The sequence below is a fragment of the Abramis brama genome (assembly GCF_963993115.1).
Source record: "Abramis brama genome assembly, chromosome: 6".
Lineage (NCBI taxonomy): Eukaryota > Metazoa > Chordata > Actinopteri > Cypriniformes > Leuciscidae > Abramis > Abramis brama.
The window spans coordinates 30,399,423-30,427,391 of NC_139968.1; the positions used below are offsets into that span (position 1 = coordinate 30,399,423).

The 27,969-nt window shown below is 36.9% G+C and overlaps 1 protein-coding gene and 2 long non-coding RNA genes across 4 annotated transcripts in view; 1 reads left to right on the forward strand and 2 right to left on the reverse strand.

The window, feature by feature from the left end:
* On the reverse strand, positions 1 to 21,992 carry LOC311085736. Its single transcript, XR_014606925.1, has 4 exons — positions 21,753 to 21,992; positions 16,231 to 16,543; positions 15,913 to 16,020; positions 1 to 127 (listed from the first exon to the last, which is right to left on the reverse strand). It is a non-coding gene; the product is annotated as an uncharacterized lncRNA (long non-coding RNA).
* On the reverse strand, positions 4,563 to 5,888 carry LOC311084489. Its single transcript, XR_014606540.1, has 2 exons — positions 5,772 to 5,888; positions 4,563 to 5,177 (listed from the first exon to the last, which is right to left on the reverse strand). It is a non-coding gene; the product is annotated as an uncharacterized lncRNA (long non-coding RNA).
* The window catches only part of LOC311085728 (uncharacterized protein), a 16,412-nt gene continuing 6,652 nt past the window's right edge, over positions 18,210 to 27,969 (forward strand). For both annotated transcript variants that reach the window (XM_084118322.1, XM_084118323.1), the window contains exons 1-5: positions 18,210 to 18,562; positions 19,044 to 19,364; positions 22,340 to 22,660; positions 24,013 to 24,123; positions 26,618 to 26,905. In XM_084118322.1, coding sequence (XP_083974448.1) covers positions 18,526 to 18,562; positions 19,044 to 19,364; positions 22,340 to 22,660; positions 24,013 to 24,123; positions 26,618 to 26,905 — 1,078 coding nt within the window. In that variant the 5' untranslated portion in view covers positions 18,210 to 18,525. The remainder of the gene's footprint in view (positions 18,563 to 19,043; positions 19,365 to 22,339; positions 22,661 to 24,012; positions 24,124 to 26,617; positions 26,906 to 27,969) is intronic.

Consider the following 27,969-nt stretch of genomic DNA (forward strand, 5'->3'; position numbering starts at 1 on the left):
CTCTTCTTCAGCTCACTTCTTGTAGATCTGATGTCATAAACCAGCACAGCAACAGTAGCCACGCCCACCAGAGCAGAGACGACCAATCGAATCACAGCTTCAGTGAAACCACAACAGTGGATGTGGTCTGAAAAAAAAAAAAAGATGATGGTTGTGTGGGTTATTGGGAAATCAACCATCTATTGGGAAGGCAATGAATCCACAAGCTTTACTCTGTGTGTGTGTGTGTGTGTGTGTGTGTGTGTGTGTGTGTGTGTGTGTGTGTGTAACGGTCACCAGCTGGAGTGCCCTTGAGAGCCACCAGAGGGCACTCCACACCAGACTATCATATTTCACTCACAAACTACATTTCCCAGAACTCACTGCCCGGACTCATCAACACTCATTATCACATTCACCTGTGTCTTGTTATCTTGTATAGTTCACCCCATATAAGCCTGGTTCACCCCATCATTCACTGCTAATTTTCTTTTAGTGTCACACTGCAACTCTGAGCGATTTCTTGGTTTTCGGATTTCTTGGTTTTCGGATTTCTTGGTTTTCGGATTTCTTGGTTTTCGGATTTCTTGGTTTTCGGATTTCTTGGTTTTCGGATTTCTTGCCTCTGACCCCTGCCTGTCTTGTTTTTGTTTTGTTTTGTTTTGTTTGTTTGGACTGTCTACCTGTGTTTTGACCCATTGCCTGTTTATTGGATTACGTGTCTGGATTGCCCCTTAATAAATCTGCAATTGGATCCTCTACCCTCGTGTCTCAGAGCGGTTCGTGACAAGAGTGTGTGTGTGTCTGCATGCTCACTTTCCTTACTCAGCCAAATAACATTAGCTAGGGTTGTTTAATATCGGCAATTGTACTCTTTAAGGGCTTCAGCCCTGTCTTTAGTCTCAGTTCTCCTAGAAATGTGAGTGATGTGATTCTTTCTCCATGATCTATTTTCTCATCGAGTAGCCTACTGATGTTTTATAGAGCAGACCCAACATGGCTCTCAGACACGGGATTCACTTCTCTGTCACTCCTCTGCTGTCTGTTCTCTATTCCTGTAAACTGACATACAAAAACAAGCAAATACACCTTACCCTGATATACATTAACCGTAAACCCCAGGGAATGCATGAGCTGATCTAATGTAAACCCTGAATGCAATGTAAGTCATTTTGGATAAAAGCATCTTCTAAATGCATAAATGCAATGTAAATGTTGCAGTTTAATTGTGTTATGCAGTCGATAATAGGGTATTCACCAGATGTAATATGAATCAACACCTATATGTACTGCATCAATGCAATGAATATGTTTTAGGTTTTAACTTCGATCAGATGAAACCAGTTCTACTGACCCGCTCCGAGTGGGATTCGAACCGTGGTCCACGGCATGGGAGGCAAAAGACCGCAGCCTAGTGTGGAATAACAAATTTAAGAATCTATTTCAAATATGCTTCCGTTACGTACATAACATCACGGTAAAGAATATTGTATTTAGCTTTTAAGGCTAAGATGATGATATCACACGAATGATTCTGCTCAGCAAAGTTGCAATTCCTGTTTTCTCTTTATTGTCTTTAATGGCTCTTGGAGCCAGAGCCACAGCCCCAGACGTGGAATGGTTGGGCTGATTGGATTAGCATATATGCATTTGAATAGTTATGCTGATTGGATTGAGACTGGTAACACACTGGAGTCTAGGGTGGGTTCCTTAACCTTTATACTTCATTTACATGCTTTGTTCAACCTCAATGTAAATCCCTCCCCCTAAATGTATATACAATTGCAAGGCAACTTTCTTTAGATAAGATTGTTGGACGAACTGAATGCAATGGGATCCACTGAATGCTGTGGGATCCACGAGCAAAACCTAAGGAATTACTTGGAGGACACATAAACATTCGTAGTGTCACAGGGAAAAGTGAACAAATTCAACATCTTATTGTAAACTCTAATTTGGATTACCTGTGTCTATCGGAGACCTGGCTACATAAAAATTCCCCAAGTGCAGCATTAAGTATCCCAGGCTATAATATCTTTAGGAGGGACAGGCCTGAAGGAAGAGGAGGGGGGTTAATGTTTTATGTCAGAGATACCATCAACTGCCGTCAAATCCAGTGGAAACATGAAAATGGGCTTGAATGTATCGGACTTAATATTACATTGTCTCCACAAATGTCCTTCAGCCTTATTGGCTTGTATAGACCACCCTCGTCCACACTAGTTTTATTTTTAGATCAACTAAAGAGTATACTAAAAGAATGTAATTCTGGAAAAGAGGTAATTTTAATGGGGGATCTTAATATAAACTGGGAGGATAAACGTAATAGAAGTGCCCTTAAACAAATTACAGATATTTTTGACATGACACAACTAATTAAGGGACCAACAAGAATAACACAGAGGTCAAAAACACTGATAGACCTGATAATCAGTAATAAACCAGAGAGAATTGTTAAAACATTCAATTTGATCACTGGGTTATCCGACCATAATTTAATACTTGGAGTTAGGAAACTGACAAAAATGCGTTTTAACTGTTATGTAAAAAAGCATAGTCAGCTCAGAATACCTAAGGGACAACAAAATGACTTTGAAAATGCAATTAAAGAAATTGAATGGAATAATATATTGTCTTATTCGGATGTTGACTCTGACTGTCAGATTTGTTTCTCCACAATTCAACGTACGATGAATAATTTTCTAAGGAGAACTAAACCTGACCGCAGAAAAAAAAATGTGTTTCCATGGCTAAGTAGTAATATACACAAACTGATGAGAGAACGAGATTCGGCATTGAAAGCAGCTCTAAAATCAAAACTAGTAACTGATAGATTAAAGTTTGTAGGCCTACGAAATAAGGTAACAAAAGAGATTAGGAAAGCAAAAGCGAATTTTTTTCTTAATGTTATTGACCAAGCAAAGGGAAATACCAAATTGATTTGGGAGAACATAAAGAGGTTGACAGGAAAACATCATAATGGTAATGAACAGCGCTTGGAAATCTGTTTTAATAATAGTATTACACAGGACGAAGCTCAAATAGTAGCAATTTTTAATTCATACTTTGTAGAATCAGTATCGACTCTGACACATAACCTATCTACTAATTCTCTAAATATGATGCCTGCAAACTACAATAAACCTGTATTGGAGATCCAGGAAATTTCTGAAGCCAAAGTGAGAATGATAATAAGTTCCCTAAAGAATTCCAAAGCCAAAGATGTGTATGGACTGGACACAATGTTTTTGAAGGTGTTTAATGAGTGTTTGTCTAGTCCATTAACTCATATTATTAATAGATCCATCAATGAAGGAATTTATCCTAAATCATGGAAGACAGCTATAATAACACCGATTCATAAATCAGGTGATACATCTAAGGTCTTGTAGCAACAATGGGTTGTACATTAATATTAATATTAGCTCAAATGATCTATAGGGAATTTTAATAATTAATCATGAATATGATTAATATTTTTGTAAGATATTTGTAATTTGTAGTGATTACAATTTAGCTCAAAGGAATTATTAATTAATTTATAGGGAATTCAAAAGAGTCACTTATTACAACCGAGCAAATCGTTCGCGGTTCATTTGAAATGGCTGCAATTATCAACTCTGCAACGGATATAAATATCCGAACTATAGTGAAACACTATATAGTTAGCAAGGTAACTTAGATCAGAAGTTTAAGACATTAAATTTGTAAGCACAATAACACAAGTAATATTTCTCTTTAAAATACAAACAAGACTTTATTGATTATTCTAACACATACAACTAATATCTAACACAGACACACACATTCATACGCGTTGCAGAAAGAAAGAGAGTAAGGAAAGATTAAGTTTTAAGAGTGAGTTTAAGAGTGAGATGATGTAATCCCAAGTTTCTATGCACTTATAAAACACAACCTGAATGAACCATCAATCATTAGTTTAACCCTTTTATCGTTTCCTACCCAGCAAACATTTGGACGTTTAATGACCGTTGAAAAGACGTCCGTCCGAGACGTCCCGTCATGGTTGAAAAATAGTTCCAAAATGGAAGTTGAACCGACGTCATTTCTGGCCGTGAATTCCACGTCTTTTCTGGCCGTGAATTCCACGTCTCTTCTGCGCGTCCCTGGACGTCTAAATGCGTCGTCATATGTGTTTAAATGTGTTGCTGCATAATTTAAGTGTATATATAAGCCTGCATATAAAATAATCACACACCTATTGTGTAACATCGTGAAAGACAATCAAGTCTTGAGGTTTAGCCTACACATCTTGACAAAGGTTCTAAAAAGGTCCAAAATTGGTCCAGTCAGACCTGAACGTCAATAAAACGTTTTAATCACGTGTACATCAAAAACAATAACACATTATTTGTGGACATAAGCAAAAAAGAAGCATGTTCTGATTAAGCACAACATTTTATTGATATTGAACAGCCAAAATTTCTCTTCATTTTTTTCAATGTTTAACATTTCGTGAGCTTAGAATTTTAAGGTTCTATCTCCACTTTTGGTTGAAATTGAGTTTTTGACAATCTGATCCATTAGGTGTTTATTAATGCCTGTGTGGTGTTATTTTTGTAAAAAAAAAAAAATTGTTAGTAGTTATTAATAAAATAAAAGGTTCCATCTCACAAAACATAAACAGAGTTTAAAAACTTTGATGCTCAATAAACTACAATAAACGGAGATAGAACCTTATAATTCTAAGCTCTCGATTTGTTAACCAAACTAAAATACCAATTGCAAAATACTGAATTATTATATAAAGATAGTTCACCCAAAAATGAAAATTATGTAATTTAATCACCAAATTCCAAACCTGTATGAGTTTCTTTCTTCTGCTGAACACAAAAGAAGATATTTTGAAGAATGTTTGTAACCAAGCAAATAGAGCATCCACTGACTACCATTGTTGGAGAAAAAATGATTATTAATGGGAAGCGACATCTGCTTGTTTACAAACATTCTTCCAAACATCTTTGTGTTTAGCATAGAAAGGTATACAGGTTTGAAACATGAGGTTGAGTAAATGATGACAATTTTCATTTTTGGGTGAACTATCCCTTAAACACATTGTTTGGCTCATTTTTTGTATCCACCACCCCCAGCTCTTCCTGGAGTGTGTTTCAGGTGTTCTGCCATTGCTGCATCAATTTCAGTGTCTGTAGCATGTGGGCTCCACCTCTTCACAGCATCTAAGGGAAGAGAATATATTTGTTTTTAAAATAAATGAAAATTAAAAATTTGAGGTAAATGACATGCACTTATTTTCAAAATATTTGTATGGTCTTCAGCTAAATTCAAAACAGCATTTGTCCCCTGCCTCTTCAATACCACTGTGGTGCCCTTGAGAAAGACCCTTAACTAGGTGTGTAACAGTGAGAAAGTGAACAGGACATTTCTGATAAAGACAGGTGGGCTGTGATGTCCCCTGAATAGACATGTTTAGCAATTCTAAAATTACAAAATTTTTAAAGCAGTTACTGAAAACATACATGTTCAAATCCAGCTAAACATTTCATTCTACTTCAGATAATTTACTTTCTGAAAGAAACTCTCAAAAGGCTACATTAATAATTTACAGTAATAACTTTGACTGTATCATTAAACATACTTAATACTATGGTATACCGTTGTATAAGTTCAAAGCAACTTTTAGCCTAGCTAATTTTAGCCAAACTCAGTTAGCCAATTTCAGTTGACAATGTGGGGCATCATTTCTTTCGGTTCATTCATGTCAAACAAGTAAAACTCTAGCACGTGAATCTAATAATACAAAATGTACGTACCCAACAGTAGATTTTTAATAATATGGGCCTCAATTCCTCCTCTCTTCGTGGTTGTTCAAACTTCAGTGTTCCGGAGTGAGTCTATGGGGAAAACCATAACATCTCGTGAGATAATCTAACCTATCGCGGGATTTGGTAATGTCGGGAGATCTTTTGTTACATCTTGGCAGCACAGTTTTGGCAATTACATCCAACTCAGACATAAATGGTGACCAGATATATTTCTGTTTTACATGCATACATTCCATAAAAAAAAAAAATAAAAAAAAAACACAACGTATCAGGTAGGCTACAGGTTGAAATAATGACTAAAATGCAGAGGCTTTGCATTCACTTAACCACACTGGGAACTGTGTGATTATAATTTATTTAAACAAGATAAAGTAAATATATTTACTTTGTATACAATTCGTGTATTTCATAAAGATAATTCCTGGGGGTTTTTTTTCTGTCTTGCTTGACTAGATGTGTAAAGGACGTCAGTGGACGTGTATTCACAGCCTTGACGTGTAAAGGACGTCAGTGGAACCTCTTAAAAACTACTTGGGCAATTAAATGAATTTTTGCAGTATTAACCATGCAAGGATTAAGCACAGCTTTTGCATATTTCACAAGGATTCCATGATGGAGGGTCATGATGGACTATAAATGCACGTGTAAAAGACGTCGCCAGGTGACGTCCTCTCACCCGATACTATAGACGTGTAAAGGACGTCAGTGGACGTATTCACACAACTTATTAAAACTTTAATTTAATAAAAAATTTAATTAATTATTGCAGTATTAACCACGCAAGGATTAAGCACAGCTTTATCACAATTGATTTCATAGAGGGTCATGATGGACTATAAATGCACGTGTAAAAGACGTCGCCATGGTGACGTCCTCTCTCACCCGAAACACAACATGGTATATATTGAACTACACGTAGCTAAAAGTCAAAATAACAATTATACATGCAACCTCAGATAACTGTAGACATGCACACATGTATCTGAATGCATTTTTAGGAAATGTTCTGTGTTACATATTTTTACCGATTTATGCCGTCATACCGCGACTATTTTTGGCCAGGGACACGACGTTGCCGTCGGACCAATGTTTGCTGGGTAGGTTATTAAATCAGTATCAAATACACCAGTTCAGTTTAAGAGTCTGGACTCTGGAGGCAGTACTTGCTTGTCTTTGCTTTTGGGGATTCCCTTTTTGTTGCGTGTAAAGGGTTTTCCCGGTCCGTTCGTTGGCTGGTCTCCGTGCCTGATGTCTGGGTCACGTGGTCAGTCACGTGGCGTGCTGGCGGAATGAAAGTCTTTGTTTGAAGCTGGCTTTGCAGAAGAAACGTGGCTCGAAATCTTGTCGCAAAACTTAACTTAGAACCGAGACTCACAACGGAAAAGAAAGGAAACTAAGAAAAGAAAGGAAATTGAGAAGAGTAGATGATGGCTTGAATGAAGCTGTTTAACCCATGTTCTTCAGATCTTGATTTGGGTTATTTCGTCTGCGCGTTTTACATGGTTACTTGTCTGTCTTAGATCTTCATCTCCCGCTGCATTTTTGGTTCTGCACTGAAAACTCTAAACTTTGTTCTGGTGTTAAGATTTTAAACTCAAATGTCCGCCCAGCCTCCTGGATCAGTTCTAACCAATTAGACACTGTCTTTGTTTAGGAGGTGGCGTTCTCTTCACTTCTTATCATAAATCAAGCTTATCTGTGCTCTCCTTACTCTCTAAGCTCTAGCAAAGAGTACAGAGGCCACAGCTAAGACATTATTACTATTATAAGAATCCGAAACATTTTCCACAGATTTCAATCAAGCCATCCTTTGAATTAAGAACATACGATAATATTGATATGAAACACAACACATTTTGATTCAAACATCTAACAATTATAACAATTACATGAATTGTATGGCATCTAAGCATATCAGATACACCCATCTATTGTAGGAACAATATAGAATCATGTCGTTGCATGATGCTTGATCTATAAGTCCATTGAAAATTGTTCTTGAATGATTTTATTTATGTTATAGGTAAAATCTCAGCTCTGTGGTTTGAAACGATTTTACACCCTGAGGTCTATCAGAGGTCCTTAAGGAGGGGGGAGTCTGGAATGTTGTGGGCTCGAGCAGCTTCTGCTGTTATCTTGATCGGGCTGAATTGTGCTATCTCTGAGCCAATCATTCTTTTCCAAGCTATCTTACATTGACCAGTTCTTCCTTTAGTTGGGCTCATCTTCTTTGAAGCTTGCATGGCCATAAAGTTCTTAGCTGGGGGTTTTCGTTGGTCAGCGGAGACTGGCTGGCTGGAGCCTTCTTTTATGGCTCTGGGGTTGGTGATTTGGTGTCTGGAATGTTCAGTTCTGTGAGAAATTATGTTTGAACAATTCACCTGGAAGATTCATTTGTGTTTGTTTCGCACTCAATCCTACATTTTGTATGTTACAGTTAAATTAATTTATCGCAGCTGAACTAGATTGATATATGAATGATTACCATAACGGGTTATGGTTCGTCATTAATACATCAAATAGTCTTATTTCAGCTCGAAGTAATGGGATAACTTTAATGGAATTAATTTAGTTATCAAACAATCTGTTTTGAACGTAAGATTAACTTAATTCTCAAGGAAAATTATCCTTCTTACAAACACGAGAAAGAGTATCTTTTCCAGGCCTTGAAAAGACAACTTTCTATGTTTGTAAAATTAGCTTACTTAAATCGTACCAAGATAAAGCATATAGCTAAGATCGAACATTTCAGGGACTAAGTAACATGGGCAATTAAAACAGAGTCAGTCAAGGACATATGGAATTTAATAATTAGACTAATACTACATTGAAACTACGAGTATACACAGAGTAAATACATATTTACAACAGAAACATACGGATGAAAACATTACAAGACCAAACGGATAACAGATGAGAGAGGGAGAGGATGAAAGGGAGAAAGTGAAACTAAAGTTCAGGATGAGAGAGATCACCGAGATGATCTCTGCATGGCAAAATCACAGGCAACCTTTTGAGAGACAGCAAGGAATCAAATCACATTAAAAGTTCAATAAACTTATCTTGCAAAATGGTTCTCTTTGTTGCTGAAGAACGCAGAGTTCATGCGTGTGTCCTAAGACCAGCGTGCGTGTGTTTCTTTAAGAAAGCAGGGCTCGCGCTCTCGTGTCTTCTGGTGAGCGCGGTAGCGGGGTTTTCGAAAGAGTCTTTCTCTTTGAGTTGAAGTTGTCTGCTGCGTTTGCTTCGTGGAGTCCGAAGACGAAAATAAAGAAAAGACTTAAAGAAAATTGAAAACGCTCCCAAAGGGAGCCATAAGGTCTTCTCGCTGACGAGGCGGGTTCGTGAAAATGCAGGAACAAAACAAGACGAAAGGAAATACAGAACAGAACTCAGCGGAACGCGGAGTGTAACCGCTTTTCTAGGGCACAGGAATTTCACTCCTCCCTGGGCTTGAGCCAATTGGAACGCGAAATTCCAGGCGGGAGAAAAGTTCTTTGTCTCACTATGAGTTTGATTTGCATGTTTTATGGCAGTCTTAGGATCATGCCATTTCTACATTAAACAATTATAACTGCAGTAAAATGCATTTTATCATAATTTGGTATCCATATCTTTCCTACGGGTATATGGAGGTTTAATTCAAGACCAAATTTGGTATGTTTAAAAGCTACGGCCTGGAAGTACCTTCTTACTCTGTAAGATAAGTATTAAAAGTTCGATTAACAAACTGGGAATAAGACTAACCTAAAATGTGATGTGCATTTACAAGTGGGAATGAAAATTGGACTTTAAAAAGACCACATGACATATACCTATGAATTCGCAACAGTGTGCACCTCTGAAACATTATTCCTTTAAGGTTTACAAGAATACAAAAACATATCACAGAGAAGAACAATCGTGGAAAAGAGAAATTACATTCAGGTTTGCATATTTCTTCAATGGTTATACATATAAAATATCTAGGATGAACACTTTAATTCTGCTCCTCTGCCAGAATCTCAGTGAGATTCCTGGGTTGTCGACATTCCGTTAGGCCATAAAACAAAGTGGGTGGGGGGAAGGCAATTCCCCTGGAGAAACATTCTTCACAAATACATTTCAGAGCTCAACACTAGAAAATCATAATTATATGATCAAACAAATTAATAAAACATGCATACAGGAAGGTCAAACCCAAATCTGAGTTACATACATTAAAACTATATTTCTATCCTGAATATCACACAGAGGATGTTTGTGTGTGTGTGTGTGTGTGTGTAAGGTTTCGTTATCTCTTTGTGGGTCCTTTTGGAAGCTCCCCACAGGGAATAAGGAATGTTGTTTCCAGGTTTTCTGGAGTATCTCTGAGGGGCAATTAATGTCGTAAAAGTCCATTTGCTCCAGTCTCTCTGGAGCCTGGCGTATGATTTATAATTTCGAAGTCAGGAGGTTACAAGCTCTGATAAGCTTAGCAAAGAACGTTTTGGGCAGGAATGTGCTTAGAAAACACAGAGAGTCCGAATTTGTTAATTCGGAATCAAACGAACGAATGATTCAAATAGCCCAGTCGCTACAGTCTGTAACTACAGACCAATCAGCATAGTACCCATAGTGTCAAAGGTAATTGAAAGACATGTAGTAGAACAACTTACTAGCCACCTCAACAACAGCCCTTTCAGATTGCATCCTATGCAGTTTGGTTTTAGATTCAACCATTCATGGAAACTGCAAACTGCTTTTTCCTGGAGAATGTGAGATCTAAATTAGATAAAGGAGGAGTTGTTGGGGCCATATTCCTAGATCTAAAGAAAGCTTTCGACACTATCATGGTGTCCTACTCAAAAAGCTTTCATGGTTCAATGTCGCCCCCAAAGTTATTGAGTGGATGCAATCCTATCTGGAAGATCGAGAACAAAGAGTCCGGATAAATGATGAGGTGTCATCGGCCATCAGTTGTAATATTGGTGTACCTCAGGGTTCAATTTTAGGGCCCCTGTTGTTTAGCATATACATAAATGATCTTCCCACTGTATGCAATGAGTCTGACATTCAAATGTATGCAGATGATACTGTCATTTATGTACATGCACCGACCAAACAGCAAGCAGCTATTAAGCTTACAGCAGTGATGGCCGATGTCATGCAATGGCTTAATAATTCCTGTCTTCATTTAAATATAAAGAAAACCTCATTTATGTTTTTTACGAAGAGGTCAACAGATAATTTCACACCCAATATTTGTATTGCAGGGGAACAGCTGTCAACGGTATCTGATTTTAAATATCTAGGTATATTAATTGATTCTAATTTAACGTTTAAAAAACAAATAAAAAAAGTTATTAATACAGTAAAATTCAATTTGTCAAATTTCCGTCATATCAGAAATTGTTTAACTACAAAGGCAGCGACAATATATTTTAATTCCATGATCATGCCACATTTGTTATACTGTTTGACTAGCTGGGCACAAGCTTCCAGTACAACACTTAAACCCGTGGAGCAACTTTACCATCAAGCTTCTAAGGTGCTTGATAGGAAGCCAAATACCTATCACCACTGTTACTGTTTAAAAAAACATAATTTAATGACCTGGGAAAATCTTATCAAATTTACAGATGCTTGTCTTGTTAATAAAATTTTACATGGCTTAGCTCCTCCCCCACTTACTGCTTTTATAAAGCAGAAGACAACTGTTGCTAGACACACCAGGTCTGTGTCAAGAGGTGATTGTGTAATACAAATGAGGAGAACTGCCTTTGGACAGTCAGCTTTTTCTGTGAGAGCAGCTCACACATGGAACAGTCTGCCTACGTCTATCAGAGACTTTGATTCATATTGGTCATTTAAAATTACCTTAAAATCATGTTTAAAAGACAATCAAGTGTGTGCCCATACTTTTTAGTTATTTAAATCATCTGAAGCATATTTTGCCTTGTTTTATGTTTTGTTGTCCTTGTGTTACTGTACTTTATGTATTTTATGAAATGTGATTTAATGCATGTATAAGTATTGTTGATTGTTTTAATGTAGTCTATCTGACGTCACACCTGCCCAGGGACTACGGTTGAAAATTAGCCAAGTTGGCTAAACTGGCACATTTACATAAATGTTTATTAATGTGCATTGTCCCTGTAACTTTAAACTGTATAAATAAAAATAAATAACTGCAGCAACGCTCAATAAATAGCTTCTGCTTGAATGATATCCCAACATCTCCTGGTCTCTGCTTTGAAGAAGGAAAAGAAATCCCCAACACTAGCATCAATCGCTAGTGTGCTTCTTGAGATCTCGAGATTTTCAGTCCGGATTTAGACCATACCATAGTACTGAGACTGCACTCGTTAGAGTCACAAATGATTTGCTCTTATCATCCGATCGTGGTTGTATCTCGCTATTAGTGTTACTCGATCTTAGTGCTGCGTTTGACACCATCGACCACAACATTCTTTTAAATAGACTAGAAAACTATGTTGGCATTAGTGGAATTGCACTAGCATGGTTTAAATCATACTTATCTGACCGTTATCAGTTTGTAGCAGTAAATGAAGAGATGTCTCATCGATCACAAGTTCAGTATGGCGTACCACAAGGCTCAGTACTAGGACCGCTGCTGTTCACTCTGTACATGCTACCATTAGGAGATATCATTAGGAAACATGGAATTAGCTTCCACTGTTATGCCGACGATACTCAGCTCTATATTTCTTCAAAACCTAACGAAACTTACCAATTCACTAAATTAACAGAATGCATAGCTGATATAAAAAATTGGATGACTCGTAATTTCCTACTTCTAAATTCTGAAAAAACAGAGATTCTAATTATTGGACAAAAAACGTCCTCACGTAATAACCTAGAATACTGTCTAACACTTGACGGCTGCTCTGTTAAGTCTTCGTCGTCGGTTAGGAACCTGGGTGTGCTCTTTGATACCAATCTTTCATTTGAAAGTCACGTGTCTAGTATGTGTAAAACCGCATTTTTCCATCTTAAAAATATATCTAAATTACGTCATATGCTCTCATTGACAAATGCGGAACAATTAGTTCATGCTTTCATGACATCAAGGCTAGATTATTGTAATGCTCTACTGGGTGGTTGCCCTGCACGCTTAATAAACAAACTACAGCTAGTTCAAAACGCAGCAGCTCGAGTTCTTACTAGAACCAGGAAGTATGACCATATAAGCCCAGTTCTGTCAAAACTGCATTGGCTCCCTATTAAACATTGCATCAATTTTAAAATATTGCTGATTACTTACAAAGCACTAAATGGTTTAGCTCCGCAGTACTTGAGCGAGCTCTTAACGCATTATACTCCTTCACGTCTATTGCGATCTCAAAATTCCGGCCAGTTGATAATACCTAGAATATCAAAATCGACTGCTGGCGGTAGATCCTTTTCCTATTTAGCACCAAAACTTTGGAACAGTCTTCCTAACATTGTCCGGGAAGCAGACACACTCTGTCAGTTCAAATCTAGATTAAAGACACATCTCTTTGACCTACACATCTCTTTGACCTTCACATAATACATTATAGACTTCTATAATTCAATATTAGGCTGCATAGATTAGGTCAGCTGGAACCGGGAACACTTCCCATAAATCCTGATGTACTTGTTACATCATGAGAAGAATGGCATCTACGCTAATTTTAGTGTCTGTGTTTATCCCGAGGTTTTCCCGCAGCCTGCCGGATCCAGGCCGTTTCCAGATCTGACGAAGGCCCTTCGCCTGGACCCGATGACAACGCAGTGCTGAAGTGCCAACTAGTCTCTCCCTATGGAGGATCCCTCTACCACTCTACAGATAAAGCGTCGTCGGGAAAACTCAATTTGCGTATCTACCCCGAATTGATAAAATAAAATAAAATTCTGAATTAAAACTATAAGGAAACACCAGTAATTTGTTTAGGCTTGGTTTGTAGGGAATTCCAAACCTGCGCACATATATTCAAACGCACATAACTATAGAACCAATTCTTAATGCGCATCTGAACGCCATCAGCGTATCTCACAGGTTCGCGTTTAAAGTCTGCAGGGCTCTCAAGTCTCACGCATTGGGCGTGAGACACACGCATTTCAACCCGTTCACACGCTCACACGCCACACCTTGTATTTCTCACGCAGAGACATTACGAGGATAACGCCCACCAAGTTGCGGTGCTATTTTTTAAACAGTGAAACAGGTAGAGGAATCAAGTGAGTTCCTCATAGAGCTTTAAAGGCCCTGACACGCACCAGCTAATCAAATAAAAAAAATATAGCTACCGAACAGCCAATCAGAAAATAGCTGTATCTGGGTAAGATTTTCACAGGCTCGTGCGACAGCGACACACGTCAGTTTGGGTGACTTAGGTCAGAGAGGGTCAGGTCTGATTTATAATTTCACAAAGTCATCTGAAGCCATTCCATAGCTTAATGTGAGGTACATAAGTCTATTTACATCATTAAATTAAAGTTTATGGAAACTCGTTTTCCCTTCTCTGCGCTGCGGCTGTCAATCATTCTCCATTCAGTATTCAAACAGCGCGCGCGCCTCGTCCGGTTACAGCAGGATGCACGGTAAAACTCTCTCCAATATGATATTCACATTATAATGCTTGATCTGTAGATAAAAGGCTGTGGATTTGCATAAAATTACATTATTTTGTTGGAGTTTGTTGCTGTTTTTAAACGACTCGCTACCGTGTGCCTGTTAGATCACACACATCACAAGGACTATAAACGGCAAAAACGCACAACAACTGGAATTTAAAACTGTGAAGAAACAAATGATCAATAAACTGTTGGACAGATATACACTAGGATTTGTGCGCTCGACATTTCTTCGCGTTGTGCTGTGAACTTTTAAAAGCGCACTTGTGCAGCGCAGCGCTGAACACTGACGGTGCTGATCCACTTGTCCGACACGACTGTCGCGTGGTGTCGCGACGCCTCCCCACATTGGTACGTTGATGGGCGTTAACCGCTATGGGCGTGGTTTTGACCGAGTGGGAAATGTAGCGTATTAGAACAGAGGACCTGCGAGAGACTTCCCTCCGTCTCCATATGCTCTACTTCTATTGGATAGACGCGTCGCGTTTAACGGACTTCATTTGCATAAAGATGGGCATCGGCCAGCTTTTTGACGCGCAGCATTTTTTCAAATGAAGCGCCGCCTTCCCGGAATGCTTTGCGGGTGCGACAAAGTCGCTTGACGTCACCCATAGGAATATAGTGGAGCGCGGCGCGACAGAAGTGTTGCACGGACAAGTGGATCAGCACCGTGAGACTCCATGTTGCTTTGAGCACATCATTCTGCACCCGCGATGCGCATACGCACTTTGTGCGCTCTGTTTTGAAGCGTTTCATATTATCATGGTTTTGCGCACTGAAAGATTATTAAAAGCATATATTTTTTATACCTAGCCTGCACAATACATTTAAAATAAACATAATTTAATTGTATATTATTTATATATAGCCTACCTACACTTCTGAATTCTTGACATTCATATATATAAAATTGTCAAATGTATGACTGCCTGATTGAATTTTATAAGAGTACTAATAGTAATGTTTTTATTAACATGTTTAGATTTTTTAAAATGACTGTGCAGATTACTGTGCAAATTACTGTGTTTTATTTGTACGAATATGTGTCATTTATGAGATCAGACACCCGTCCCCACCAAACCCCTGCTGCCGCCGCCAAAATCTCACTCTGAACTCAGTTCAAAACTTGAGAGCCCTGAAGTCTGTGTAGAGAGAATGGTGTCGTCTTGGCGGCCCCTAATTTAATAACAAATGATCGTTGCGACGGAAGCGAATCAATCAAAACCAACTTTAGCTGGAAAATAACTTTATTAAAGAACCGCTATAAAGCCAAAACAATCTTACGTTAAATTATACATTTATCTCTGTAAAGCTGCTTTGAGACAATCTACATTGTTAAAAGCGCTATATAAATGAAGATGACTTGACTTGACTTGACTTGATCAGGGGAGCGAGGTTTACATGCACAGCTCTTACTAGCTCCATTACACAGGCCACTATGAACTAACAGTGAATTACAGAGTGAAAAACTAATATCACACTGATTGACCTGAACACATCTAACAGAGTTCTGCTCTGTAAATAAACACTAATATCATCAGTTATGTACCTGAACTTGGCTGATAGAGTTCAGTAATGTTGGCATCCTCAGTCTGGTTGACGGTTGAATTGTTCACAGCCCAGCTGGACGTCACACAATTTGAGCTTGATGATATTTCTGATGATGAAGAATATTGTGGAGTCACTGATAATGATAGATAACTGTGATGTCAGTCTCACACACTTAATTAAAGCAGTCAATATCATAAGAAGTGGATGTAAGGAATATTGAAAAGAATAGAAAGCAAAAAAATTAAAACATTACAATGACAAAGATATATTTCAAATGAAGAATGGTCAGTAAATTAAACCATAATGGTCAACTCACCAATGACAGTAACATTGAAACTTGTGTATTTGGTCTCTCCACTGAGAATTAATTGTTAGTTGATAAAGTCCAGAGTCTGTGGTTCTGATGTTTGTGATGGTCAGAGATCCGGTTTGATCATCCAGTTTCAGTCTGTTTCTGAATCTCTCATCATATGTAGATCTGGATTGTGTGAGTCTGTTGACTTCAGCGATTCTTGTGCTTCCAAACGTCCACTGTATCATCAAATATTGCTGTGTTTCAGTAACATCAGTGTTTAGAGTGACAGAATCTCCCTCCATCACTGACACTGACTTCACTGCATCTGTCACATCTGGAAAACAAACAGAAATATACTTTGTCACAGACTAAAGGCCCATTCACACCAAGAACGATATCTACAAAGATAACTAGGCCTATGCCGACAATGATAACTAGCGTTTACACCAGCAGACCATATCGTTCTGTTTATTCTAAGCGTGTGCTGCAGTTTTGTCGTCTGCCGCTTTAAATGCTCGCGCTCTTAACACAGAATGATTGGCTGTAAAATTATTTTATTGTTCATTAGCTGGAAAAAAACATTCTGAAAGTAATTCAAACTATATTGTGTCTCTTTGCCATTATCGTTGTGGTGTGGACTCTGCTTCACTTTTAGTCAAAAAAAAAAAAAAAAAAAAATTAGAACTAGCCTATGTCTTTATCGTTATCGTAATTGGTGTGAATGGGCCACTAACATTTTCCACTACCATAAATGAAGTATTTGCACTGAAACGAGGCTTTGATGTGAGATCATATGTGACCCCTGATCACAAAACCAGTCACAAGTCACACGGGTATATTTATGGCAATAGCCAACAATACATTGATGGGTCATAATTATACTTTTTTTTTTTATGCCAAAAATTATTAGGATATTAAGTAAAGATCATGTTCCATGAAGATTTTCCTACCCTAAATATATAAAACATTCATTTTTGCGAGTGAATGCAGCACAATCGCGAACATAAATGGACTTTAAAGGTGATTTTCTCAGTGTTTACATTTTTTTGCACCCTCAGATTCCAGATTTACAAATAGTTGTATCTCCACCAAATATTGTCCTATACAAACAAACCATACATCAATGGAAAGCTTATTTAATTCAGCTTTGAGACTGAATCTCAATTTCCAAAAATTGACCCATGTGACTGGTTTTGTGGTCCAGGGTCACATAACAATGAAAGATCATCAGTATAAATTAAAAAAAGTTGCAAAATAAAAGAAGAAAAAAAACAGACCATCAGACAGATTGTGGCTTGTGGCACAAAAATGACACAATATGGCTGTTCAGTATAATTTAAACAAAACTGTTATTGAAATTTTTAATAAAAGGCTTCGAGGCACACATATTAAATACATTTCTGGACAGCATCCGATAACTTCACTTTTGTCGTCAGTGCCCATGATGGTTCGCTAGCAGGCGTTCCCATTGCTGGTTGCCTAGTAACGATTATGATTGACATAAGTGGATGTCATGCTATGTTGTTGACATCGAAAAAGTTTTCTCCCCGCAAAAAAAAAAAAAAAAAACCTTGGAGGGGTAATATTGAGATGAGTTTGAGGTATGTATGATGACATAATATAGCAATACTTCTGTAAATAAACATAATATAAATTATCATTATAAGGCTACTCCAATGGCGATTAAATGATGATAGATGAATGAATGTGTCACATGACTATTTTTTGTTACCATTCTTTTAAAGGGTCATGAAACCCTAAACTAAATTTGATCAGAGGTATGTATGTTAAACATCATTGAAGACAATGCTAAATCTGTTATTGTAGGGGGAAACTGGTTATTTTTCCCCGCTATTTGCGTCTTCCGGGTTTAAAATCTGCATCGTGTCCAAGAAGAAGTATACACCGTAATCTTGCTCCAACAAAAGGAATTTATGAACCATATAGTGTAAACACGACTTTTCGAAACAGCCCTCCCTCCCCTGGAGGACGTGCACGCACCCTTTTCTCTTCAGTAAATTCCAGGAAGAAGTTACTGCAGGTCTGCAGCAGCAAGCGACGTAGCCTAGTGTTGCTTGTCCCTAAATTCCTCTCAAGGATAGCTAGTCCTCATCGTCATTAATTTAGTTAGAAATATAGAAAATCGCAATTCTCAGTTGGCAAAAACGTCTCTCTGTTGACTTTTTTTGTGTGCTACATTGACGCATGTCAGTCGGCTGTGCGGTTCTGAAACAGCGGAGATTGCGGGACGAATAGCCTAATCTCCATAGATCATCTTTATTGATTAAGATTCTACGCAGATCTAACGTGCAGAACATGTTTTTGTTCTTTCTATTGTTGTTTTTCATGGATGGTAAGTAGGCCTAATGGATTTCTGTTTATCTTTCAGTTTCACTTAGACGCATAGCCTATTCGTTGAATACACGGGGAATGTCGCCGAAGAAACAGATACAGACGTGTAGCCTAACAAATCAATAAATAATGTGGCAAATGCGGTTGTTCCAACACTTATAATGTCGCAAATGTGGTTGTTTGTGTTATGTGGCAAATCGCAATGAATCAGTTGCCGTCACATCTTCTCAAAAGTAAACTTTTCTCACCACGGTGACCACGCCCTCATACCCAGCATACCTACACAGTTTGTCTGACAAAAAAAGTGAATTTGCTGTAATTCCTATTATTTCTGGAATTTGTTCATTTACAGGGTCTAACCAATTCTACCACAACCTGTAAAGTTAGCTTTTTTTATATGAATTGTATTTTGAACACCATTAACATCAGGAAAAAGGCATGTGGTAGAGTCTGATCAGTAAAACTGATGGTTTCTGCTCTAGGTGTGTGTGGTGCAGAGACGGAGGCTGTGATGGAGGGAGATTCTGTTACTCTACACACTGATCTCTCTGACATACGGAACGATGATACCATACTGTGGCTGTTTGGACCTAAAGACTCTGTCATATCTCAAATAACGAGAAAGGGCGACTTGAACTCCATTTATTTCACCGATGATGTGAGATTCAGAGACAGATTACAGATGGACCAAAACACTGGATCTCTCACCATCAGAAACACCAGAATCACACACTCAGGACAATATAAACTCTCCATCTCTAGAGAAAAGACTACCATAAAGATATTTAATGTTACTGTCAGTGGTGAGTAGGCTATCCCTATTCTTTCAATGTAACAATGATCCGGTTTGGATTAGCACTGTCTGTGTTAATAATGAGATCATTCTATTATTTACAATAAACCAACTCAGACACCACAAGAGACAACAAAAATGTGACATGAAGCATATTATAAAACATGATTGCACTTTATTTTAAGGTGATGTTGTTACATTGTTACTCAAATAAGAACTGATTAAAATTAATGAACTACATCTCTAGAGTTTGGTTTAGGGTTTAGTTAATTTTATTTATGCACAATTTACTGTTATTACTATAGTGTAGTAACATGTAACCGCATCACCTTAAGATAAAGCAGCGGTAGAGAGGGGGAGGAGGCCGCCGCAAGTGAGTTTTTTTACGACCGTGTTGTGAAATATCCGCCGCCCCACAACTATAGGGGGAGCTCGTGGGGAAAAAATGCGACAACAAAGGGAAAATCAGCAAAGAAGTGACTAGAGTTCGCTAGAGTTGCCGAGTTCTCCTTTAATTTATAAGGCCTATATTTATGCACACATATTATATGTGAATCAGATAACTCAAACTGAGACAGTAATATGATGTTTCTTTCTGTGTCACATGACAGTGTGATCTGTTATCTGTCAACATGTCAATGATGTTATGTAACGTTAGCAATACGAGCAGAAATATGCTTTTTATTAGCTTTATTATTAACATTTCTCTTCAACAATTAAAAGCTGTAAATATCTGAGTGATGGCTATGGGTCAAAATCACCATAAAGTGCCTTTGAGACTTCACAATTTCCCCCCAAAAATCTGAGATTTTCCATTTAACTTCATATGTGCTGTATTAAGGAGACATTAGGCTATTAGAAATGCATATTGGTCAAGCTCCAGCACTTTTTATAAATTAACTGCAAGCTGACAATATACGAACAAACCATAAAATATGTCCACCCTGTCATGGACAAATTCATAGTAGAATAAATACATTTTCATTGCATAGTGTTTATAAAATGTAGATCTGTGGAAAGATAATGTGTCCCTTTCCCAACAAAACATTTTAGTTAATGTTAAAAGTATTTTGATAATAATGAAGTTACTGCTTAAATATGTATTGCCCAATAAAATATGCGATAGTTGCACATTCTATTCTAAATAAAATCTAACAACAAATATATTTAGTCAAACTTTAAAACAATACTAACCTGCCCTCATTTGTTTATTAAGAAATCACACACAAGGTTTTGTTAACTTGTTAAAATAATTAGTTTTTTTTTTCATCATAAAAGTTGAAAATGACAGGGTGGACAACAAAGTGACAGGGTGGAACTTGGCATGACAGGGTGGACAAATGCTTTAATGGGTGAACTAGAACGGGGGAACATTAGAAAAACAACAGGCACTTCAAGAAACCCTTAACCAAAATATAGAAGAAGGAGGGGCCTGGCTCAGGCTGATTTTCAGGAGTTGCAAATGTCCACCCTTGATTTTCAGGAGTTGCAAATGTCCACCCTGTCATGAACTATGTCCACCCTGTCATGGAACAGGGTGGACATTTTTTGGCTAAAGTTAGTATTTAATGAGCACATGGTGTACAGCAGTTAGCAAAGTGATTCACTGTTGAAGCTGACTGTGCACTGTTTAAAATATATATTTTTAATTTCTGAAAAGTTTTTATATTAATTAATATTTCACAATGACAGGGTGGACATGTTAAGCTTGACAACACGCAACTACAAACACAATATGATGAAAATTAGGAAATATAAGTGTAGAAACTTGCTGTGTGTGTTGCAGATGTTTTAACCTCCACTGAAGAAAGACCAAATGGGGGAGGGGATGTCACTGAGTACATCAGTTGGTTTCTTAAAGGGGCGTTTACCCCATAATGACAGGGTGGACAGCAAATTCAGGGACACATGCAAACTGCTTAATATTATTATGAACATAAAATATAAATAATCAAAATGACTTGTTTTATTAAATAGCTTGATGAGGACAATAAGTACATTAAAAATATAAAATCAGAAAAACACATTTCAAGAGACGTATCATTGTTTGTAGCAGCTCTTGGCTCCTTAATAATGGCAGAGAGTCTCTAACGGGTGCAATCGTTTTATTCTTTGAGATTTAGCATGAGCACCGTGAAAACTAGAAGTAAACACAAAAAATAGTTTGTTACTGAACTTTTGGCATGACACAAATGTACAATAAAGCTTAATCCTTTTACAATAAATCATCATGCATTTGTATAAATGTGCAATGCACATTAAAAATAACACAAACGAAAATTTGCTTCCTTAACACATGCAGCTTTCCTGATACATTATACTCAAAACAATTTCCAGTAGCAGTCAATAGACATTTTACATCCTTAAAGTCTTGTACATGGAGCTAAATAGTACACACCTCGCTCCGCTCACCAAGGGTGCAAACTTTAGATTTGTTGCTTTCAGGAATTAGCCGCTAGCTTGACGGTATCAGAACTAAAACAGCACACAAAAGTGGACAGAAATAAACTTCACAAAATAGCATAAAAAAAAAAACGGAATTACTAACTTAAATAATTAATACATCAATATTGCAAACTGAACAGGATTCCACAATCTGAGTTAACTTACATCTGTCCATGTGCTTCGGAGATTAGAGCAAAAATGTCGATCAGCTATACATATGTAAACAGCCTCAAACTGTGAAGCAGTGAATGACCCGACTGAATGCCTCACCTCTAGCGGCCTCCAGTGGCCACTTACATTGTTCTTATATGTGTGTAAGTGTTTGGCCATTTATAATAAAACCTCAGAATTTCATTATTTTGCATTATGTTCATGATGACTGAGCGATTCTGATGAGGACACCAAAGGCACTTTATAGTGATATTGACCCCTATATATAAATTACATTTACAATTAATTTAAATGTACTCTTTCCAGATACAGACCAAATGATTTATAAGTTTAATCTCTTGCTGAGAAACTGTTTCTGCTCGTTTCCAGGTGTAGTTGGTAAGACGGATGAAGTGAAGTCTGTGTCATTGTCAGTGAAGGAGGGAAAGTCTGTCACTCTAAAGACTGATGTTGAAGTAAAGAGAGACGATCTGATAGTGTGGAGGTTTGAAGGCATTCTCCTGGCTAAAATTGATGTAGAAACTAACAAGACGTCACTAAACGAAGCTGATGAGAGATTCAGAGACCGACTGAAGCTGGATCAAACTGGATCTCTGACCATCACAAACACCAGAACCGAACACAGTGGACTTTATGAACTACAGATCAGAGGCCGTGAGAGCTCACAGCGATTCCTTCTTTCTGTCAATGGTGAGTCTTTATTAGTCATTCAATGTATTGACATGAAGTATTATTAAATCAGATGCTTGGATTAAAATTAGACTCTTGGACACATCATTTGTGTTTGTGTTCTTGTCATGTTGATGAAGTTAATTTCAGTGATCACACAAAAGGGTCTGATATAATGACCTAAAAAAGCCTTATAATCCCTCATGTTTCTTATTTTTCATTAAATATTTTTTTAAACATTTAAAAAAAAACTGTATGTTAGATTTCCTGTCTTATTCAATACACTAACTTTTATATTATATTATATTATATCATATTATATTTAAAACCTATCATGTTTACATCGAACACCGGCTGTAAAACTCTTAACTCTTGTAAAACTATTTGAACATGATGAAATACTCCACAGTTTAAACATTTGGGGTCAATTTTAAATTGTATAAAAGTGACATTAAAAACATAGTTAACAAGTTACAAAATATTTCAAATAATGCACTGTTCATTTGAACTTTCTATTCATCAAAGACTCCTGAAAAAATTAATCATGATTTCCACAAAAAACTTGAAGCAGCATGTTTAGCAACTGTTTTCATCATTGATAATTGTCACATGTCAGTGTAGTTTTGGACTTTCAGTTTGTGTCTTGATTGGTTCCTGTTTTCCTTTGTTCTTTTTCCGCCACTCCTTCGTTACTATGGTTACTGCCATTATCAGTTCAGATGTGTCACGTGATAAGACTATCATCGTTATCTGTATCACCTGTGTTCTGTTAATCGGTGTGATATGTATTTAAGTTCCGTCTGTTCAGTCGGTTATTGTTTGATCTCCGTTGTATTACGTGTGTGAATCTTCTGCCCTTCTTCTATGTACCTGAATGATTTATATTGTGAGTAAAAGTTTGCATTGGAACTTTTGATTCTCCTTCGTCTTCTTCTGCCTGCACCACACCGTGACAATAATAATCAGAAATATTTCTTGAGCATCAAATCAGCATATTAGTCTGAAGGGTCATGTGACACTGAAGACAGTAATGATACTGAAACTTCAGCTTTTTCATCGTGAGAATAAATTACATTTTAAAATATATTCAAATAAAACACATTATTTTAAATTGCAATAATATTTCAGAAAATGTACTGTTTTTTCTGTATTGTTGGTCAAATAAATTCAGCTGGTGAGCAGAAGGAACTTTTTCAAAAACATCAAAACATCTACAGACCACAAACTTTTGAATGGTAGTTTATGTCAGAAAATTATCATGGTAACTAATTTAGAGAAATGCCTTCTCATAATAATATGATTCATACAGAGAAATGATCAACTTCAAACTGAGATTAAAAATGAATGACTTTATCTCTCTTTACCTGTTCCAGATCCGGTTCTGTCTCCAGGTGGAATAGTAGGAATAGTTGTTGCTGTTCTGCTGGTTCTGGTTGTAGTGATTTACTTTCACTGCACGATCTCTAAGCTAAAAAAACAATTGGGTAAGTATTACAATTTATACAAGCTAGAAAACAACAATGAGCTTTATTTATGCTATAGTAGCGTTTAAATGTGTAATATGTTTTAAAATGGTTTCTGCTTTCTGATTGATCATACTGCAATAGTTCACCCAAAAATGAAAATTATGTCATTAATGACTCACCCTCATGTCGTTCCAAGCCCGTAAGACCTCCGTTCATCTTCAGAACACAGTTTAAGATATTTTAGATTTTGTTCGAGAGCTTTCTGTTCCTCCATTGAAAGTCAATGGACGGCATACTGTTCACGTCCAGAAATGCAATACAGACATCATCAAAGTAGTCCATGTGAAATAGCGTAGCGGGTCTGTGTTGTACGTCACACGCATCACACATGACCAGCGTCGGCCAATAGTGAGCCTACGTGTGACGTACAACACAGACACGCTACGCTATTACACTACGTGAAATAGCTTGAGGTCCAGAGGGAAGGAAATTAATAGTGGCATAAAGTCGTTATTTTTGTTTACTTTTTGCGCACAAAAAGTGTTCTCGTCGCTTGATACATTTAAGATTGAGCCACTGATGTCACATGGACTACTTTGATGATGTCTGTATTGCATTTCTGGACGTGAACAGTATGCCGTCCATTGACTTTCAATGGAGGAACAGAAAGCTCTCGAACAAAATCTAAAATATCTTAAACTGTGTTCCGAAGATGAACGGAGGTCTTACGGGCTTGGAACGACGTGAGGGTGAGTCATTAATGACATAATTTTCATTTTTGGGTGAACTAACCCTTTAAGATCTGACACTATAATGCTTCAGATCACTGATGGAGTCCATTACTTGGTTCAGTATTTTGAATGGGAAATTAGATGAAAAACATTTCAGCAGATAGTCTATTAAATTCTCTGTATAGCAGGATTTTTTTGGAGCATAACATTTAGATTCAACATCTTGTCTTTTTTAAAAGCGTTTCCCTCGAGAGCTGAAGAATTCTTTCATGTGTAAAAGATGAATTGTGAAAATAATTTTGTTGTTGTTGTTTTGTTTTTTTTGTTTTTTTTTTCGTGCCTGTAATCTCAGCTGGGTCTAATGAGATTGTAATGGGGGTGTTAAATTCTGCATTAGCAGATTTTCTGTTTTCATATTTATTTTATAGAACCATCTTGATTCTGGGTGAATCAATTAATTCACCTTACAAATCATCCCTTATGTCTCACAAGGCATCTTTGTACAGTTCATATTTAATTAATACATTTTATAACTATTTCTGCAATTGTAATTTCTGTATAAATGTATTTATGCCACCTATGCAGCACTTGACCTCATGAACACATTTCTATTATCCATTTCTATGTGTTGCTATGATAGTATCTGAGAACAAGAAAGTGAAGGAGGGAGAATCTCTCTGTCTACCCACTGGTGTTCCTGAACTAGATACATAGGCCTAGCACTTAATTCACTCCTGACAGAACAGGCTTCAGGCTTGCTACAGTATGATGGGCACACACATGATTTCTTTAGCTTTAAAGTTTGATTCCATCCAGTTGGAGGATATCAAACATGTTTGATATTTTGAGCTGGTTTTAGAACACGTATTGTTTTCATTTGTCACGCGTCTCCTCTCAGTTTGTTGTGTTTGTAATGACTTAAGTCTGATAATGTATGATGCCCAGTTTCTCCTATTTACAAAGTCAGCAAGTGTATGATGCCTAGTGTTTAATACTCATCCTTCCCTCGCAATTTGTAACAAATCCTTCCCTCGCGGGTCCAAATGACCTAAAAATTATACTCTTATTTTATTTGGAGATTTCTTTTTTGGTATTTTATTTATTTATTTATTTATTTATTTACCTTTAAATTACTAGATTGTATCGATAAATAATAGGTAAAGAATAATTTAAGCACATTCTTTCAACTTAAATTCAAAATAACTCACAATTTCCAAGCATAACCCTTTCAATTTAGCACAAAATATCTTACATTGGGTGTCACATTCCATTCATTCCTAAGGGGTTAAATTGACCCGTGAAAGAAGGATTTGTTACTTTTTAAAATGTAAAATTCACAAAACTCCTCGAATCCAGTCATTTTCGTGGTTCAAGTGCGACAAAAGCCCTTGGGTCTTGGACCACTCTGATGAACACTAAATAAAAAATAAAAGTTTTGCGTCAAATTAATGACCTGAGGACAGGATGACATTGTAATATTGCATGAATAATAGAAAAATAAGAATGATCATGAATTACATATAGCCAAATAGTTTTATGGCAATAAATCCATCATGTCATGGCTTAAACATGAAATTACTACATCATATTTTGTGTATTTTGGTAATATAATCATGTAGAGATTAGTTCATGGATAACTAAGTGCCTTTGGCTATCTCCAAACATGCCAAAATAGGTTAAAGAGTCATCTAAATGCATCTGATGTAGAAACTACAAACTAAATTCATTCACACTTTTTTCTTCTGCAATTCTCTGTTTCTGTGCTCTGCTGTGACATGAAGCCAAGAGGAAATTAGTGGTTAAGGAAGATGTCCCTCTCAAGACTGGTGTTGAAATCCAGCGCGGTGATCTGATACTGTGGACGTTTGGACTCAAAAACTGTCTCGTTGCTAGAGCTGATTCAAGAACAACTTATATTTATAAGAGATTCAGAGGCAGACTGGATCTGGACAAGAAGACTGGATCTCTGACCATCAAAAACAACACAGACACAGAATATGGACATTATAAACTACAGATCATCAACACAGAAAAGACCACATTCAGGAGATTCATTGTGCTCGCCCCTGGTGAGTAGAACAACATTTATTATAACAACTATATATATTTATTTTTGCAGCAGTTCCAGTCCTTAAATCTGATTGGTCGAACAGAGTTCCAAGAGTTCCAGATTATGTGATTAGTTTTAAGATTTTAAAAAGTTCTTCTAATAAAAGGATTTTTTAAATTACATTTAAAAAACTATTTTAAAAAAAAGTGAAAGACACGTTTTCTCTAGTGGTCTCAGACTTTTGGATCCCATTTAATCCAGTGAGTGGATTTGTATACAGGTCAGATAAAATCATACACTGTGATTATAGTTTCTTCTTATTGTACATTGTATAATAACAAGTATAACTATATTAATAAGTTTGTCAAGACAAACTTTGATGTTGGCTTGAGAAGTGTTAAATGTTTGAAGTTTGGCTTTCTCAAGCCAACATAATTATTTCTTCAGTGTCTGTTCTAAATAAGGGAAAATGTACAGTCAGCTGGTAATTATAACAAAATAAAGCCCAACAGGAGCAGTTCACATTCACATCTGTCAATCTTTAAAATGGACAAATCTTCTGAAGCCAACATGAGGTCTAATTGAAGTCTCAGTATCTGCTCTATTACTTTTGTTCAAGGTTTTTGAGAACAAACATCTGTAGAAATTCATGTTGTAGAAATATGATCTGAGTTCTCAGAGAGCTGATTTTATAGTCCGAGTTTATGTCTTCTTCAAGATTGTACAGCTGTAACATCTACATGTAGGCTATATGTAGCAACACTGTTTATTTCTCTCTTTATATATATATATATATATATATATACAGTGAGGAAAATAATTATTTGAACACCCTGCTATTTTGCAAGTTCTCCCACTTAGAAATCATGGAGGGGTCTGAAATTGTCATCGTAGGTGCATGTCCACTGTGAGAGACATAATAAAAAAATAAATAAAAAATCCAGAAATCACAATGTATGATTTTTTAACTATTTATTTGTATGATACAGCTGCAAATAAGTATTTGAACACCTGAGAAAATCAATGTTAATATTTGGTACAGTAGCCTTTGTTTGCAATTGGTCAAACGTTTCCTGTAGTTTT